The following is a 16,854-nucleotide window of genomic DNA, read 5'->3' on the forward strand; positions in this document are numbered from 1 at the left end:
CAAACCCCAGCCAGTCAGCACAATGCCGCAAGCGACCCCACCACCGCCAGAACCGGGCTCGCTCGCCTCGCTCCTCCGCCAGACCGAGGCCATCGTCGTCAGCGCGCCGGCGCGCCTCCTCCTCCCCTCGGCGCGGGTGAACGCCGAGGTCGTCGTTGTGCGGCACACGTCGGGCAGCGTCGTCGAGTCGGGGTGAGTTATGCCGGCCTCGATTGCAAACTAACACCCGCAGCGTGCTCGTTGTCGTGCCGCCCAAGCCCCGCGCGCCTGCCCGCGTCCTCGCCGCGCTGCCGATCACGCCGAGCACGACCGCCGCGCTGACGCAGACCCCGCCGTCGCCGTCCACCTCGTTCTTCGCGCAGAGCTCCAAGCCTCGTAAGCTGTTACCTTGGGACCCCAACTGACAACGCCAGACATTGAGCTCACGCTCACCTCGGGCTCCCGCAAGGCCGAGCTGCAGTTCCCACCCGCAGACTCGGCCAGAGTCCAGGCGCTCATCCGCGAGATCCGCAGGGCGGTCGACACGTCATGTAAGCACCGAACCCATGCAAACTAGCTGACGGCAGTCGCACAACCCGCCTCGCATTCCTGGCTGGCGTTCTATCCCGAGGTGGAGGGCAGCGCGCCCCCCGCCCCGTCAGACTCGGACGCGTCGCTCGAGCGGTCGTTTGGCGCCCTCGACGCGAGCGACGACGCCAAGGATGCCAACGAGGCAGAGCTGTATCCAAACCCTTACACCTTGGGCTTCTCGCGCACGGCGTTCCTCCGCAAGCGCCTCTTTGGCCGCCAGCAAAAGTGGAGTTCGACAAAGCCTGTCTCGTGAGTCGGCCGAACGAGCGAGCACCGCTGACTCCAGGATCCGCGTCGTCACGTACAATGTCAACAACCGCATCCCTCCAACTGGCACCAAGGAGCTCGGGCCCGTGGTTGGCTACGGAGCTGAGGACATCATTGTGGTCGGTCTGCAGGAAGTCGGTGGGTAGACAGAGGCCGTTGCAGCGCTCACCCATTCAGACCTTCGCAGCTCCGCCCTGTTCGTCTCGCAAGGCAACCAGCGTGCCGAGGCGTGGGAGCAGGCCATTTACAACGGCCTTGGAGATAACAAGGAGCAGTACGAGACTGTAGGTGGTAGTACTCCCTTGACTTGGCTGACGCCAGGTCGCGTCGATACAGTACGTCGGTGTGCTGCTGATCGTGCTCGCCAAGAGCGAGCTCCGCCCCGAGGTCCGCATGGTGCAGGAGTCTGCTCGCGGCATCGGCCTCATGGGCTTTGGTGGTAACAAGGCTGGCGTGGCTGTCCGCCTCAGGGTCCACGACACGACATTGTGCTTCATCAACTCGCACCTCGCTGCATGGAAGGAGTACCTTGAGCGCCGAAGGAGCGACTACATCCAGCTCCGCACACTGTTGTCGTTCCCCACTCCGACTGGTGTCAACCCTCCGTTGGAAGCCTACCACCCCGAGGACCGTGACCTCATGATTGATGACGCGGATGTCATGGTAGGGTACGTGCAGGCGAGCGCCACTGACGTCGCAGTTCTGGCTTGGCGACCTCAACTACAGACTCGAGTTGGAAGACGCCGACATTAGAGCACTCATCACGACGCAAGACTGGGACACGCTCTTGACCTCTGACCAGGTAAGCTTGGATCTGCTCAAGTGTAAGCTGACAGCCAGCTCCTGACGGACATTGCCGATAACAAGTCGTTCATTGGCTTCTCGGAACCGAGGATCTCCTTCAAGCCGTGAGTGTTGCCCTGGAATATGGCACGCCTCGCTGACGCACATCCGCAGCTCGTTCAAGTATGTGCACGGCTCGGTCACCCTCGACCCCAAGCGCTCGCCAGCGTACTGCGACCGTGTCCTCCATCTCAGCCGCGGCACCGCCATCGGGCCGAAGCAATACACGTCGCACGAGTTGTTATGGTCGGACCACTTACCCGTCACCTCAACCTACTCTGTCGACGTTCGCGTTGTGGACGAAGCCAAGCGAGCAGAGGAGCTGGTAGAGTGCCAGTGCGAGCTGGACAAGCTGGACGAGCTGTACAGAGCCAGCCTCGAGGTGAACACAGGCGAGGTCGACTTTGGGCAGGCGTCATACCGCCGCCTGGTCAAGAAGGAGGTCGTACTCCGCAACACAGGCCGTGTGCCAGCCACCTTCTCGTTCCGCACGCCGTCCCCTGGCAAGCCCATCTGCAAGCCCTGGTTTTGGCCGTTCCCGGCCGCTGGCGTCGTCGAGAGTGGCCAGGAGATCACGGTCATCATCGAGGCTTACGTCGATGAGGAGCACGTCGCCGCATTGACAGGAGGACGGGATATGAATGGTGAGAATAGATGCGGCGAACTTTGTTGACATGTGTGCAGACGTTCTTGTCCTCCAAATTGAAGGTGGAAAGGAGTCGTTCATTTCATTACAGGCACAGTTCCTGCCCACAATCGTCGGTCTCCCGCTCGAACTGCTTCCCGAACTCCCCGCCGCCATCCGCGAGGTCCCATTGTCGACGCGGAAGGAGCTGTTGAATCCAAAACAGGAGGATGAGTCGGACAAGAAGGATGACGACGAGACCAAGTCCAAGACTAAAGGCACCAAGACTGCCCGCGAAGTCTGGCGTTTGCTGGAGCGTCTAATGGCCGAGGGTACTGGAGTCGACAAGCTGTGGACAGGGCAAGCAGACCCGACGCAGGTACTGGACATTATTGACGTGAGTGTAGCTGTCCCGGAACCATGTTGACGCCCCAGGCTTTGGATTCGGGGGCCGAGTCGCTTCCCGGGGATACTCGCGCTACGGCCCAAGCGCTTCTCCACATTCTCTACACGCTGCCGACCAAGCTCATCCCGCCCGAGCAGCGTGCCGAGTGCCAAGCCGTGCAGGAGAGAGACGACGCGTTTGCGGTGGTGGAGCAGGTGGCTGGTGTCCACGGGAACGTACTCATCGGCCTGACAAGCGTCGTGCGGCTGTGCTCTGGAGGTGAACCGGCGGACGAGGCGACGGGTAAGTGGCATACGCAGAGGCATGAAGTTGACATCTTCAGTGACAGCGCTGGCGACAGCCATCTTTGGCGAGCGGCCAGACGGACGCGAAGCCATGGTTCGAGCGCTCCTCGAGGGGTGACGAAAGGTCATGATGCTTGGTAGCCGCATGCACTAGTCGTGCTACGTCACACTCCCACACGGCTGCATTCCCCGCTGTCGCTTGGTGGGCAGTGTTTGATGCCTCCGCCAGACGACATTAGACTGACACTAGTTGGAGAGGAGGTGCCTAGTAACGTTAGTCTTCCGGCATAACGACCGGGCTGGAGCACTAAGGCGGGCTTGCACGATTTTATGATCCATCAAATGAAGTCAATCTACAGATGGCGGCGATGATGGCGTGTGGGGCGACGTTGCTTGTCGCGCCGCTCGCTGCCGTTGGATGATGCTCTAGCCACGGGAGTCACGGAGAGTCACTCGCAGGGAGTTAGTTATATCTGGATTGCGTTAGCACACGATTGTGCGAGCGGAGCTGCGGACCCGACTTACAAGGCTGTAAATCTGGTGCACATACAACGTATTGGATAATGTCACAGACGGGTGTGTGGTGGATATGTCTGGGTGTGGGTCTCAGAGGACAAAGGCGAGTGTTGTGGCCACAATGGCGGCGGGGAGCACAATGCCAACAACAGCGGCGCGGCGGCCGGACGACGCCTTTCCAGCCGCGGCAGCGCTGGCGGTCGCGCTGTTGGACGTGACGGTCTGCGAGCCGGGGATGAGGACGCTCGGGGCGCTGGATGCGCCGCCTGCCGCACCGCCAGCCGAGCCACTAGGCGCGAGGATGAGGCTTGCCGAGGCGTCGTTGCGCACCGTCGATGGCGGCGTGGGCGGTGGCTTTGGCGGCGACGAGGTGGCCTCTGGCGCTGACGTGATGAGGTGCGGGAGGGACAGGCCGTCGTTTGTGCTGTCTGGTGATGGCGCAGTGAGGAGGATGCTCACGCCACCCGACTCGATGGGCAGGCGGCCCGACCTGGCTGTCAGAGACCGCCTCGTCAAATAAAATAAACTCACAGTGTCGTGAGCCGCTTCTCGAGGGTCTGCGTCGTGTCTGCGGCGGCTGGCGCTGGCGCTGCTCGTGCCGTCGTGGCTGAGGTCATCAGCTTGGTGTCGTGGCGCTACAGCAACATACCTGCCAGCAGGGCGAGCGCAAGTATGCTTGTTCTCATCGTGTGTGAGTTGAAGAGAAAAGCAACTCAGCAGCGAGCGTTATAGCGACGAGGACGGACGGGGCCGAACGAACGAACGAACGACCTTGCTCGCACTTGGTCGCCGTCGTCTCGTTTCAGGAGCAAAGTGTGCGTCGTCGTGCGCTACCTTGCTTGGTCCACAGCCGCTGCTCAGCTGCTTGCTCTGCGCCACGGCCTTGGTGCTAATGTGCACGCTAAGGGCGAGCCCAAACTCGAGGGGAGGGACAGAGCAGGCACACACCAGAGGGGCGAGGGAGAGTCTAAAGCCAGAGTGGGGGGGGGGGGGTTAGGGTGGTGGGCGGCGCGCGTGCGCTCGCGCGCCGTGCGTGTGTGTCTGTCTGTTCGTTGCATGCAGGGCAGAGAGAGAGAGCTCTCGCCGTGCACGCCGTGGACAATGCCCTGCGCGAACGCCACGCCCAAACGCACACAACGCGCAACTCCTGACGATTCAATTATGCTTGTCCCAGGGCATGACGAAAGGAGGCGCACGAACAACCGACGACGACGACCAACCGCCGAGCGTGCACCGTGAAGCGTGCAGCAAGCCTTGTTGCCTCTCCCGCTCCTCGCCCGCAACAACGGCTAGCGTGGCAGCCTGCAGCCCTCACCCTCCCCCCTAACGACCCCCACCCACCCCTTTCCCTGTGTCCAACACTTTGCCCTGTTTCACCTGTTAGCATGAGACATGTCAGCAACGTAGTGTCTCGTGGAACGCTGGAACAACAAGTGCCGGACAACGCTACCACCAGCTGGTGCACTGCCTCTGCGCGTCGTGCATGCACATGCAGCCTTGCGACGAACGACGTGCCGCCCCACCACCAAACACCCACGGCGATCGCTGCCGCTGCCGCCGCTCCGCGGGACGGCGCCGGAACTCGAACATTGCCCAACAACATGACTCGTGACGTAAACTGCACATGGCCGATACCGCATGCCGTGTCGTGTCGTGTCGACGGCGTGCACGAATCTGATAGACCTGAGCTCGCTGACGAGAGTGGGAGGCGACGGGCTGCCAGGCTTACAACCAAGCAGAAAACGCGTGGCAGCCCTCCCCTCTACGTCCTCTACCAGCCCTAACCCCCCACGCCCCCGCGACTCACTTGGTCAGGAGCGACTGGCTGGCTACCCTTCCCGCCCAGTAATTTCCCCGCAGCGCCGCGTGCGTCCGACAGAACACGCAGCCATCCACTGGCCGAGTCGGCCGAATCGCGTGGCGTAGGAACGCGCCTCTTGCATTATTACTATCGGATCCCTCCCCGTGCCGCTCGCTCGTGATGGCAGGTCTGTCGGATGCTGCGCGCCCATTGTCGTCACTATCTTGGCGTGCTGCGGGCGGCGCTGCGCATTTCTGGTCGGTCGGGTATGGCCGAGTTGAGCGAGTGAGCAAGCAAGCGACAAGCACTCAGCAAGCAAGCAACATGACCGACGCTGACACAAGTGTGCATGCCTATGTACAACGACTGGGCCGATACCTACTGCGGGAATAGGGCGAGCGGCGAGCGAGTGAGCGCAGCAAGTGCCTCCCTCGCTCCCTCCCTGCCTGTGTACCTTCTTACCCTCACTGACGCCACACCCACTCGCACCCTCGTCCACTCAGTACTTTTCGTCGTTGGCTGCGAGCGCAGGGACGGTAGCAACCTCGCCGCTCTCTACGTGGGCCGCCTTGCCGCCCTCACGCTGAGTGTTCCACACGGCCTTCTCCTCCTCGGACCAGCTGAACTGGAAGGTGTCGAGGTGCTTGAAGTAGGTCGGGAAGAGGAATGCGCAAATGACAGACGCGACAGCGAGCACGATCCAGGGGATGATGAGGTTCGGGTCGTCGATGGCGGCCGAGCACGCAAGCGAGATGGCAGCCGCGATGGCAGAGTTGAACAGGGCGAGCGCGTACACGAGGCCCTTCATGCGGGGCGGCGAGCGCGTGTACGCGAGCTCGTACGAGGTCACGTTGACGAACAGCTCGCCGACGGCCGGGAAGAGAATGGGGCCGATCTGCCACCACAGGCTGACGGGCGACACGTTGTCGCACGCCGTCGCATAGTGCCCGCATGGCGACGTCGAGTACACCCTCCACTGGATGATGGCGGCCATGATACAGCCCACCGCGCCGAGGAGGAACCCGATGCTCATGCGCCACATGGGCTTGAGCGGGTATCCGATACGGTCCAGGAACGGGTACAGGCCGTACGTGAGGATCGGGGTGGCAACGATGATGGAGAGCGAGTTGAACTGGGCAGAGGGTCAGTGGCGATGTGGCAGTGTGGCGAGTGGCACACCCACGTTTCCGATGACATCGTTCGGCACACCGTTGAGCGTCATGGCGACACTCATGTCGTTCATCTGGTTTCCGATACCTCCATCGGCCAAGATGAAAATGGGGATCAAAGCGAAGACAGCGCACGCGGAGAAGCTTGGGCTTGTCAGAAGGGCAGAGGACGGGAGACAAGGGCACTCACGTCGCGCGGACCTCCTCGACGAACTTGTCATCCCAGTCGATCCCCTCGCGCTCAGCAACGGGCATGGAGCTAGGCTTGCCCTGGGACCACCACTCGTCGTTTGTGCGGCCAGTGCACAAGCGCAACGCGCCGCCCTTGGCAATGCAGCGCTTGACGAGGCGGTACACGTCGGGCACGACGCTGCCCTGAGGGGGCAGCTTGACGAGCTTGGGGTGGATGATAGCGAGCACGATGGGCATGAGCATGTACAGGATACCGGGGAGCAAGAAGGCGAGCCAGAAACCGACGAGACGCTCAGAGTACTGTGTGGCAACCGCGAACATGGAGCCGATGCTGTCGGTGTCAGCGCCAGCCGCGGCTACTGTACCCACTTGATGGCCCAGTAAAAGATGAGCATGTAGCGCTCGACCGTGACCTGCGGGTCGACGATGACGCGCTCGCCGCTCTTCGTGTGCGCAATAGTCGGCTCCTTGACCGGGCTCTGGTCGCACATGAGGGGCGCGATACAGGGCTTGATGAAGCCCGCCGCGAACGCGAGGATGAGGAGCGCGATGATGAAGGCGCCGAGCGAGCCGTGGGGGTTGGTGATGACCTTGGGGATGGCGGGGATGACGAGCAGCACGTGCGCGATGGCGCCGACGGCGGTGCCGACGCACGCCGTCTTGAAGCGGCCCCAGCGCGTGTCGGCGACGATGCCGCCCAGAATCGGGATCACGTACGCGAGGAACGTGAACATGGTCGTCAGCGCCGAGGCCGGCACACTGCCCAAGCCAAGCGCGCCGGCCGACTGGTTGGTGCCGTCGGCGCCCTTGGCGACCGCGCCGGCACCGTTGCCGCCCTTGGGGAGCGGGTTGTTGATGAAGTTGTTAAATGGCCCCGTGGAGCCGTAGTACGACGCGCGCTCCGTCAGCTCGATGATGCAGAGAGCGAGCGCTGCCCATCTGTGCGGCGCCACGACGTGTCAGCTGATGCAAACCATCGCGCCACAGCCACCACTACCACACCACACTCACGGGAGAGCAGCGGGCACTCGCCGCAGCGTCTTCAGGTCGTCCTCTGTCGGCACCGTGTCGGGGTCGTGATCAGCCGGGACGACCACCGCGCCCTCGAACGTGCTCTTCTCATTCTTGCCGGACGCAAGTGCGACCTCGTTGCCGCCCGCCGTCGCGACGTAGTCTTCCAGTGTGTCGTTGTTCAGCACCATACTATGCAGTTGTGGGGGCTCGCCTGCGTCCCCCCACCGCCAGGATATATGCCTCAGATAGAGTGGCGCGGCCACTCGCGCCGTGGGTGGACGGCGCCGCGCTGTCGCTCGCCTAGGCCCTCGACGCAAGATCCCTTCTCTCCGTCGCAATCACGGACGTTGGCACCATCGCTCGCGTGCAACCTTCCCCTGGGCACGCGTGTCACTGAGGCGTCGCGCGGCTCACAGCAACCTCGCCTACAGAGGCTATTCATATCCCGTGGGTCCAGGGCGAAGTGGTTGGTAGCACACGGCTGGATCTGAAAGTACGGCGAAGCGCAGCGAGGGTCACCGCGATAAGACGCGGAGTCAGCCCTGCTGATCGATCGGCCGGCGACTGCCGAGCTGCGAGACGGCCCGATACCGTCATGTCGCCGCGTGGTGCTCCAACTGCGTGGGGTACGGCGTGGGGTACTGCTTCGCTAAGTCGTGCTCCGCTGCGCTCAAGATAGCGCTCGAGACGCCGCTGGTTGGGCCGCCGAATCACGTCTCCCTCATGGGTCAATTGACGCCTCCGCGTCTCCCTCGTGGGCTGAACCAGCTTCATTGGGCCATTGTTTCGCATTCCGCGAGATAGTCGCAGTTTGCTTGTTTCCATGTCGGGGACATGGCTATTCACGGCTTCTCGTCAGCGAAGAACCGCCGGCGCACAGACTGCGCATAAGCGAGTTGCGAGGTGGACGCATGGCGCAGTGTGCTACACGCTTGCCGACCCCAGTGTCACCGGCCCTCTGGCTGGGGTATGAGTGTCAAGTTAAGTACCGGCACCAGTCATGTCCGTCCTGTCGGATCTTGCACAATGTCTCGGGCAAGCATGGCGACAGCGGGGCGACGGTGGTCTGACGACAGGGGAGTGGTCTGTGCAGGCTCGGTCAGGTGGTGGTGGCGGTGGCCGCATATCCGTCGGTACAACAACAAACTCCTTTGTCTCTTCTCCACAACATATGTAAGTATCTCCGTCTTATGTACCGGCCGATTTCTCGGCCACTTAGCCAACCGGAGAGGGCGAGTTTGTGGACACGGCGCATTCCAAGCCCACTGCGCCGGATCATGCGGCACCAACCCGTCCAACCCCCCACCACTTCGCTCACTCTGGCTATCTAGCACGGTCGTCGGCCGCATCATGCCACCATGCCACTCGTCCACGGGCGGCTGTTACGGCGGCGCAGATCCGTCGTCGAGCGGCTTTCGGCGGCTACACACCGGCGGCACATCTCTTAACTCCGCCCGCGGCGATCTCCACACCAGCCACTCCACAACCCCACATTCGTTTCACGACAACGCATTGTGCGGCGCGGAAGACAGAACTGATCACCGCTATGTGTTTCTCGCATTGCACTTCTGTGATCACCGCTCGCTCAATCTCGCTACAACTACTAACCCCGTGGGGACGGGGAAGGCCGCTTGGTAATCTCTTGCCACCACTCGCAACATGGCGACGTCGACGACCATTTAGAGCTTGGCCTTGGCGGCCTTCTTGGCCGCTGCCTCGGCCGCGAAACGTGCAATCGCGTCCGCGTGTGCCTGGCTCGCGCGACACTTCTCGACAGTCGCCATCTCCTCCTTGTTGATGCGGTGGAGCTCCTTGCGGATCTTTGGCGACTTGGTGAGGGACTTGGAAGCGACTGGGCGTGGGTCAGAGGAGCGCCGCGACTACGACTCACTGATGCTCTCGGGCACGAGGTTGTTGAGGACCGCCTCAACCTTGCGCACGACGGCCGTCTGCAAGCCCTCGGCGGGGAGCACCTCACGGATAAGGCCAGAGTGCTCAATGTCCGCAAGGGGCACAGTCTCGGCGAGGTAGAGAAGGCGGCTGGTGACGACCGGGCCGAAGAGGGGAGGGAAAAGCACCGAGCTGCAGCCCTCGAGACAGATGCCGATGCGCGAGAAGGGCGTCGTGAGTGTCGTCTCGGGCGCAGCGTACACGATGTCAAAGTGAGGCAGCATGGTCACGGCGATACCGTACGCCGGACCCTGGAGCGCGGCGACCAGGAGCTTGGGGAAGTCGATGAGCGCGTCAATGTAGTCGCTGCGGGAGGTCAGTTGTGCTCGCCCAGAGGGACACGGGGTTCCAGGACACGGCGATGCGTCGCGTTCGAGAGTGCCGCGGTGAAACACGTCTTGCGTCTGCGTCGCCGGGCAAGCCTGCCACTCCCTCCCCGACGAGCATGACCGGCGATGCTCACAACGAGCCCTCTCGCATGCCATGTCCACCCTCCATCGCACTCACCGAGCAGGGTTCTCGCCCTTCTTGATGTCACCGCCACCCATGCCCCCGGGGCTAATGGACGCGCCGGACGAGAAGAAGCGACCGGTCGAAGTGCTAAGGTTGTCAGTGCTGCGCTTGTCTTGCTGCAAGGCTCACACGACGACGGCAACGACGTCCTTGTTGGCCTTGGCATAGTTTAGGCCCTGGACGAGGTCCTGCCTGTGAGCATGTGCGCGAGCAGATCAGAACATACCCTGTCTGTGCGGTGTCAGTCATTACTCTCTCCCCAAAAGCCCACGTACACTTCTGGATGGTCAGCGAGTTGAGGTTGCCGGGCGTGTTGAGGCGGAGCTCCAAGACGCCGGACGGGTGGAGGGTCGGCACGACCTCCTTGAGGGTGGGGAGCTGGGCGGGCGACATTGTGCGTGTGCGTCGAGTAGAATACTGCTGCGTATGCGTGGTGACTCCCTGCCAGTTGGTTGCACCTTGGTTTCTTTTAACAACACACTGTTGTCGTCGCTGCTTGTGGGGAGGTGGTGGTGGGGGATGGCATGGTCAGTGGCCGAGTTGCCGGATGACGATCCACCAAACAGCCGGGCCCCACAAACGTAAGCAACAATGACATTCTAATGACAACAAAGCTGACATTAGCCCTTGTCCAGAGTGGATTCTAATCCACGTCTTGACAACCCCTAATAACCTCGGGGATGGCCGATGCGGCGGATTCCAGCCCGACCTTATCTGGCGGCGATCAGATCAGCGCTGTCCGTCATCATTCGGCGACATTGTCTCTGACAAGCCCGAATCAAAGGACCTCGTCCAACCCATACCGCAACACAGCCAGCGCTTAGGCTGCCGTCGGTTGCCTCGCCTCGCCTCGTCTCGCCTCACACCTACGCGCTTGGCAGGTGGGTGGAGGTGGAGGAGCTCGGTGTGCACCGAACTCGCTTCGCGGCGCCGTCGTACCGAGGCCGAAGATGACCTGAGCGGTCGCCGTGGGTTGCAGAGGTCCAGACCTGCCTCCGAGATTGGCGGGGCGTTGCCAGGACGCGCCCGCGACGTCACCGTGCGCGCTGACCACCGGAGTGGAGGTCATAGCGCGTACGACGCGCCTACGAGGCAGGCCAGTCGGCTAATGAGCCCACTCCCTCGTCCACGCAGAACGGCCGCTCCTGCGTCAGCGCCAGCCTCGGGCATCAAAGGACTCCAGTTATGCCGGTCTGGGACGAGTTCATGTCATGGGTACAGAGGATGCAGCGTGGCGCCGGTAAGAAGCTGAGTCTCGCCAAAGCCGAGGGCACTTCTCTCGTTTGTCGAGTGCCACACTTCGCCCCACTATCCGTGCTTGCGGTTCTTGAGACGGTTAGATCTCCGGTACGGTGGCCACTTAGTGGGGAAGATTACGAGGAGGTGAACGAGGTGCACTGGGGACCATCGTGGAGGTCTTCTTGGCTTTGAGGAAGGCTCTCTTCCTTCCTCCGCCGGCGGCAAAACGAGCTGATAGTCCAATGGGCCCACCTGTCGCAAGTAGGTACCACAACTAACCTCACTAGCGATATTTCAACGACTGCCAGACACCATGGGGAGTATTCTGACGAGATGAGTGGAGTTTCGCTCTTGGAGGGACTCGATGAGCGCACGTCCCTCACCGTGAGCCATGTCGAGGTATCCTTCCCGACCACCCCAGAATATCCGCCACAGTACCTCCACCTACATCCACAACACCCATACACCCCAAAGCAAGTTCCAGGACCCTTGGATATGTGTAGGGGCCTCGTGGAACCATAGCGGAGGCATCTGTGGCACCTCGGCGCCACGCCCACACAGCCGCGTTGCCGCTCGACCCCGCGCCGTGCGGCCGGAACACGTCGAACGGCGCGGCACATATCACAGACACAGGTCACATGAACGCGGGGTAAGCTGCGGTGATGGAGAGATATCCGGATGCGTGGGACCCAGTGACTCGGGGCTGCTCTTGTGTGGCACAGATATCCCTACACTGCCACACCGTCGTCGAGCCCAAGGCCGTCTTACCGCCAGCCCACCCGTCTTTCCGGCTGGATTGGGCTGGGGATTGTCTTCCCCCGCGCCGGTAATCCTTGCGCCGGGGGGTGTCAGCTGCGTGTCTCTGGGGTTGCTGCCCGCGGGGCTGACGTTGTAGAGGGCCAATCGCTCGTGGCCCCGCAGTGGTACTCGTGTCCAGGGGAGCTTGACCGGCGAGGCAGGGGTGGCGCCTTGTTGACGTTCTGGGGCTCGTACTGTAGCTCCGTGGCACAAAACGCTGCTCTCAGCAGGCATTGCCCTCACGCCCCCGCATTCAACATGTCGGACTCCAAGCAAGACGGCAGCATCATCGTCACAGAGGTCAAGGAGGACGGCGACGTCGTCGAGCTGTACATGCCCAAGGGGCAGCGCGTTGTCGAGGACACGACCGACGCCGTCGACGCAGTCTTTGGCGCGCTCGACGAGAGCACGCAGTCGTACCGCTCTGTACGTAAGGAGGCTCTCCGCAGCGTCGCTGACACACGCCAGGTCACGAGCTTTGGCGCGTTCGCGCTTATCACCAAGGCGAACATCGGCCTCGGGGTGCTCTCCATCCCGCTCGTGTTCCACGTCATCGGTATCGTGCCCGGCGTCATCTTGATCATCTTCATGGGCTCCATCGTCGGGTGTGAGTGGGGCCAGGAACGCAGCCTCGCCACGCTGACAAACACAGACGCAGCCACTATGATCGGCAGCGTCAAGCTCAAACACCCCGAGGTGTACGGTATCGCCGACGCGGCGTATGTCTTTGGCGGGCGCTGGGCCAAGGAGGCATGGTACCTCTTCTTCTGGCTCTGTGGGTGCACCTCCGGCGGCCAGAGCTGACCGTACCGTGCAGACTGCCTCGTCGCCGTATCGGGCTCGCTCGTGTCCCTCTCGGCAGCGCTCAACGCCGTCTCGTCCCACGCAGCCTGTACCGCCGTGTGGATCGGCGTCATCGCCGTCGCCGGCCTCGCGCTGGGCTTCATCCCTACCCTGTCGCGCGTCTCGTGGATCGGATGGGTCGGCCTCGTCTTCCTAATCTCCGCGTTGCTCACCCTCACTATCAGCGTCGGTGTTCAGCCCCGCCCGGCTGATGCGCCCCGCCCCCCGGCGGCGTGGGACCGTGATATCCGTGTCGTGGGCCACCCTAACTTCGGAGAGGCGATGTGGGCCATCAGTTCTGTAAGTGTACGGTCTGTGCATGGCCCCTCACATCGTGCAGGTGTCATTCGCATTCGGATCTTCGCCAGCGTAGTGAGTACACTCGTGTTTGTCGGCCGTCGGTTACGCCGAGACAGCCCCCCCTCTGCACGGACGAGCTCACCGACCCAAGCTTCAACGTAGTCTCCGAGATGCGTGATCCTCGAGCATACACGCGCGTCCTGATCGCGTCCATCAGTATCACCACCGTCCTTTATCTCGTCCTCGGCGGCGTCGTCTGCGCTTTCTGTGGACAGTACATCTCGTCCCCGGCTCTCGGCTCAGCCGGCCCCTTGATGAAGAAGGTGTGCTATGGCCTGGCCATCCCTGCCCTCGGCGCAACGCTTACCATCTTTGTCCATGTGAGTCATCGTCGTGGTTGTGTCAGTTGTGTCACGCGCTCACCTTGACCAGCTTGGGGGCAAGCACATCTTCGTCCGCGTCCTCTCCGGCTCGCACCACTTGACCCATTCGACCAAGACCCACTGGATTGTGTGGTCGGCTTGTGTCTTCTCATCAGCATTTTTGGGGTACATCATCGCATCAGCAATCCCCGATTTTGGCTCGTTTGTCGGGCTCTTCGGTGCCCTCGTCAACCCGGCCGTCGCGATCGTCCCCTACGGCGCCATGTGGTGGCACGACAATTGGCGTCCCGTCAAGCCCGAGCAGCGCACGCTCAAGCTCTGGGCCCTGCTCGCCCTCAACATTTTTATTACGTTCACCGGCTTGTTCATCACCGTTGCCGGGACGTACGGGGCCGTCATCGATTTGATCAAGTCCAGCGCGTCTGGCGGTCCGTGGAGCTGCAAGGACAACTCGGGTGGCAGCTAGTGTGGCAGTTGAATGAGTACGTTATCGGGGGCAGCCCCGTGACCCGAGGATCCATCAAGTTAGCAGTCGTCCTAGTCACCCCGCGGCCCGTCGTCGTTGTTGTCCAAGATGTCGTCGTTGTAGTGAGAAAAGTGAACAAGAACAAGGTTAAAAGCTAGTGTGGTATGCAGATTATGAAGTGATTCCAAAGTCAGTGTCACGTGACTTGATTTTCCCAAATCGGTCTGCCGAGCCGGAAGCCGTCCCAAGTCGAAATCCGAGTCTGAATCCTCGACGACGACGCGATCAACCGAGTCGACAACAGCAACTCGCGCGACAAACATCGACTTGGCATCCTCAAAGCTGGCTTATGCTACAGCGCCTGATACGAGCAGCACAATTGAGCACCAGGAGACTACACCAAACTAGACCGCTGCCTCGCTTTCAAGCTCCGCGACCCATCCCTGCTCCTCCACTTCACCCCTCTCTCGTCCGTGCCTTCGCCATGAGCACGACTGCCTCAACCTCGGCCGTCGCCGGCAAGCCCGTCATCGGCATCATCGGCATGGGTGACGTGAGTCGACTTGGACTAGGAGTTCCGCAGGCAGCTGACGCCGGGCGCTAGATGGGCCGACTCTACGCGACCAAGCTCAGCGCAGGCGGACACCGCGTCGTCGTGTGCGACAAGCCCGAGCTGTTTGAGAACCTATCCACCGAGTTCGGGGGCAGCGGCATCGAGGTCCTTCAGGACGGTCACGCCGTCTCCCGTCTCGCCGACTTCATCGTCTACTCGGTCGAGGCGGCTGCGATCGGTGCCGTCGTCCGGCAATACGGCCCCAGCACCAAGATCGGCGCAACGGTCGCCGGCCAGACCAGCGTCAAGGCCCCAGAGAAGGAGGCGTTCGACAAGTACCTCCCTGCCGACGTCGATGTTGTGTCGGTGCACTCGCTGCATGGGCCTAGCGTCACGACCGAGGGGCAGCCTTTGGTGAGTCGTCCGGACGATCGACGCCGCACGGCTCGCGCCCCGACACGAGAGAGGCTTGGCTCATGCTCCCTCCTAGATCATTATCCACCACCGTGGCCCACAGGAGAAGGTCACTATGGTCGAGGACATCTTCAGGTCATTTAAGAGTCGCTATGTCTACCTGAGCTACGAGGAGCATGACGAGGTGACTGCCAACACGCAGGCCGTCACGCATGCTGCTTTCTTGAGGTAGGTGGGCTCGGAGTGGGACCAACGCCGAGCTCGCGCTGGTCGAGCGCAGTCCTTGCTATCCGTCGCTTGGACCGTGCTGATGGCGACAGTATGGGCATGGCCTGGAAGAACGGCAGCAGCTACCCTTGGGAAGAGACCAAGTGGGTGTCCGGCATTGAAGTTGTCAAGGTCAACATTACTCTGCGAATCTACGCTGCCAAGTGGCATGTGTACGCCGGACTCGCCATTTTGAACCCGGCTGCTCAGCGTCAGATCCAGCAGTACGCCCGGAGCACGACCGAGTTAATGAAGCTCATGTTGGGTGGGCACCGTGATGAGCTTGCACGCCGTGTGTGGGCAGCGCGAGAGGCCGTCTTCGGCTGGGGGCCGAATGAGGACGCAGTTCATGACGAGGACGGCGGACGACGACCAATCCTGTTGAGCGAGGACATTCTCGATCAGTTCTCTTTGGGCGAGTACGACAAGAAGCGCGACGATCAGCCCAACTCGCACTTGAGTCTTTTGGCAATGGTGGACTGCTGGGCCGCGCTCAACATTCACCCCTTCGAGCACCTTGAAGTCGCCGGAACCCCAGTGTTCATGCTCTGGATCGGTGAGCTTTATTATCCTTCCCCGCTGCGTGGCAATCTCTAATATCCTGCAGGTGTTGCGGAGTATTTGTTCCGATCGCGCGAGAGGCTCGCAGCAGCAATCGACGCGGGCCTGGCGGACCGTGTTTTCCGTGCCGACGATCTCGAGTTTACAATTGCTGCCCGCGGATGGGGCGAGTGCGTCAGCTTTGGCAACTTTGATCTCTATGAGAGGCGATTCCTCGACACTGCGAGTGAGTGGACAAACGCGTCCGAGTAGTACGAGTGAATGTGCCAAGGAACGGGGGTAGCTGGCACGGGGCACAAAGGGGCACGCGACCGCAGCAGTTGCGATGAACGGCGCACCGTCGTGGTCGTGCACGTCACTCGGCACGCCCGCGGCCCGCATTCACACGGCCAACGGGTGACGGCGACCGCGTCGCACACTGTTGGCACCGCTGCCCCACAAGACACGCCACGTTCTCGGTCGGACACTGACAATTGGCAGGCTTTTTCGCTCCACGATTCGAGGGTGCAAGCAAGATGGGCACCAAGATGATCAAAACCATTCAAGAAGCGCAACAGCGTTCCAACTAAGCTCTGTTCCGGGTGCAACTTACCAGAACCTCGTCTCTCAGGCCCGAGCAGCTAGTTAACAGCGCCAGATCGGTTCACCTGGCCTTGACAACGGTGCTGCCTCAATGTGACATAGACTATGCACGGCGTTGAGCTTGAGTGGCCCTCGTTTTCATCAGTGGCTATACGACGCCATCTCACTGACTGCAGGCGGCGTCGCTCCTCGCTCGGAGTACACCTAGATCCCGGGCGGTGCTCTTGGCTGCGCGTCGCCAGCAGACACACCCTGGGCTGCGTTGGCCCTCCCGCCCCGCCCGGTTTGCGATGGCTGG

The 16,854-nt window shown here is 61.9% G+C and overlaps 6 protein-coding genes across 6 annotated transcripts; 3 read left to right on the forward strand and 3 right to left on the reverse strand.

The window, feature by feature from the left end:
* Positions 1–22: 22 nt before the first annotated feature.
* OCRL (Inositol polyphosphate 5-phosphatase OCRL-1) lies at positions 23–3,125 on the forward strand (the record flags this gene model as incomplete). Its single annotated transcript, XM_062769672.1, has 13 exons — positions 23–192; positions 233–375; positions 414–530; positions 567–819; positions 857–975; positions 1,015–1,121; positions 1,159–1,500; positions 1,538–1,639; positions 1,678–1,745; positions 1,795–2,324; positions 2,365–2,702; positions 2,741–2,993; positions 3,034–3,125. 13 exons carry the CDS (start codon positions 23–25, stop codon positions 3,111–3,113), a joined length of 2,622 nt encoding a protein of 873 aa, XP_062625656.1. The 3' UTR covers positions 3,114–3,125.
* A 190-nt stretch (positions 3,126–3,315) lies between these two features.
* On the reverse strand, positions 3,316–4,197 carry LOC62_02G003155 (uncharacterized protein; the record flags this gene model as incomplete). Its single annotated transcript, XM_062769673.1, has 4 exons — positions 3,316–3,468; positions 3,521–4,001; positions 4,043–4,118; positions 4,161–4,197. The coding sequence occupies 3 exons, from the start codon at positions 4,195–4,197 to the stop codon at positions 3,602–3,604; spliced, it is 513 nt and encodes a 170-aa protein (XP_062625657.1). The 3' UTR covers positions 3,316–3,468; positions 3,521–3,601.
* Positions 4,198–5,811: 1,614 nt separating this feature from the next.
* Positions 5,812–7,875, reverse strand: PTR2_1 (Peptide transporter PTR2; the record flags this gene model as incomplete). Its single annotated transcript, XM_062769674.1, has 5 exons — positions 5,812–6,444; positions 6,496–6,625; positions 6,672–7,004; positions 7,043–7,612; positions 7,685–7,875. 5 exons carry the CDS (start codon positions 7,873–7,875, stop codon positions 5,812–5,814), a joined length of 1,857 nt encoding a protein of 618 aa, XP_062625658.1.
* A 1,353-nt stretch (positions 7,876–9,228) lies between these two features.
* Eci2 (Enoyl-CoA delta isomerase 2, mitochondrial) lies at positions 9,229–10,646 on the reverse strand. Its single transcript, XM_062769675.1, has 5 exons — positions 10,428–10,646; positions 10,280–10,342; positions 10,145–10,237; positions 9,579–9,943; positions 9,229–9,539 (listed from the first exon to the last, which is right to left on the reverse strand). The coding sequence occupies exons 1-5, from the start codon at positions 10,541–10,543 to the stop codon at positions 9,367–9,369; spliced, it is 810 nt and encodes a 269-aa protein (XP_062625659.1). The 5' UTR covers positions 10,544–10,646; the 3' UTR covers positions 9,229–9,366.
* A 1,799-nt stretch (positions 10,647–12,445) lies between these two features.
* mtr_2 (N amino acid transport system protein) lies at positions 12,446–14,179 on the forward strand (the record flags this gene model as incomplete). The annotated part of the gene is made up of 6 exons (XM_062769676.1): positions 12,446–12,613; positions 12,656–12,794; positions 12,846–12,962; positions 13,005–13,402; positions 13,468–13,710; positions 13,763–14,179. The coding sequence occupies 6 exons, from the start codon at positions 12,446–12,448 to the stop codon at positions 14,177–14,179; spliced, it is 1,482 nt and encodes a 493-aa protein (XP_062625660.1).
* A 283-nt stretch (positions 14,180–14,462) lies between these two features.
* Positions 14,463–16,672, forward strand: tyr1 (putative prephenate dehydrogenase [NADP(+)]). The gene is made up of 6 exons (XM_062769677.1): positions 14,463–14,732; positions 14,784–15,146; positions 15,223–15,374; positions 15,467–15,969; positions 16,021–16,200; positions 16,455–16,672. The coding sequence occupies exons 1-6, from the start codon at positions 14,529–14,531 to the stop codon at positions 16,541–16,543; spliced, it is 1,491 nt and encodes a 496-aa protein (XP_062625661.1). The 5' UTR covers positions 14,463–14,528; the 3' UTR covers positions 16,544–16,672.
* Positions 16,673–16,854: the final 182 nt, after the last annotated feature.

This window comes from Vanrija pseudolonga, chromosome 2, assembly GCF_020906515.1.
Source record: "Vanrija pseudolonga chromosome 2, complete sequence".
Lineage (NCBI taxonomy): Eukaryota > Fungi > Basidiomycota > Tremellomycetes > Trichosporonales > Trichosporonaceae > Vanrija > Vanrija pseudolonga.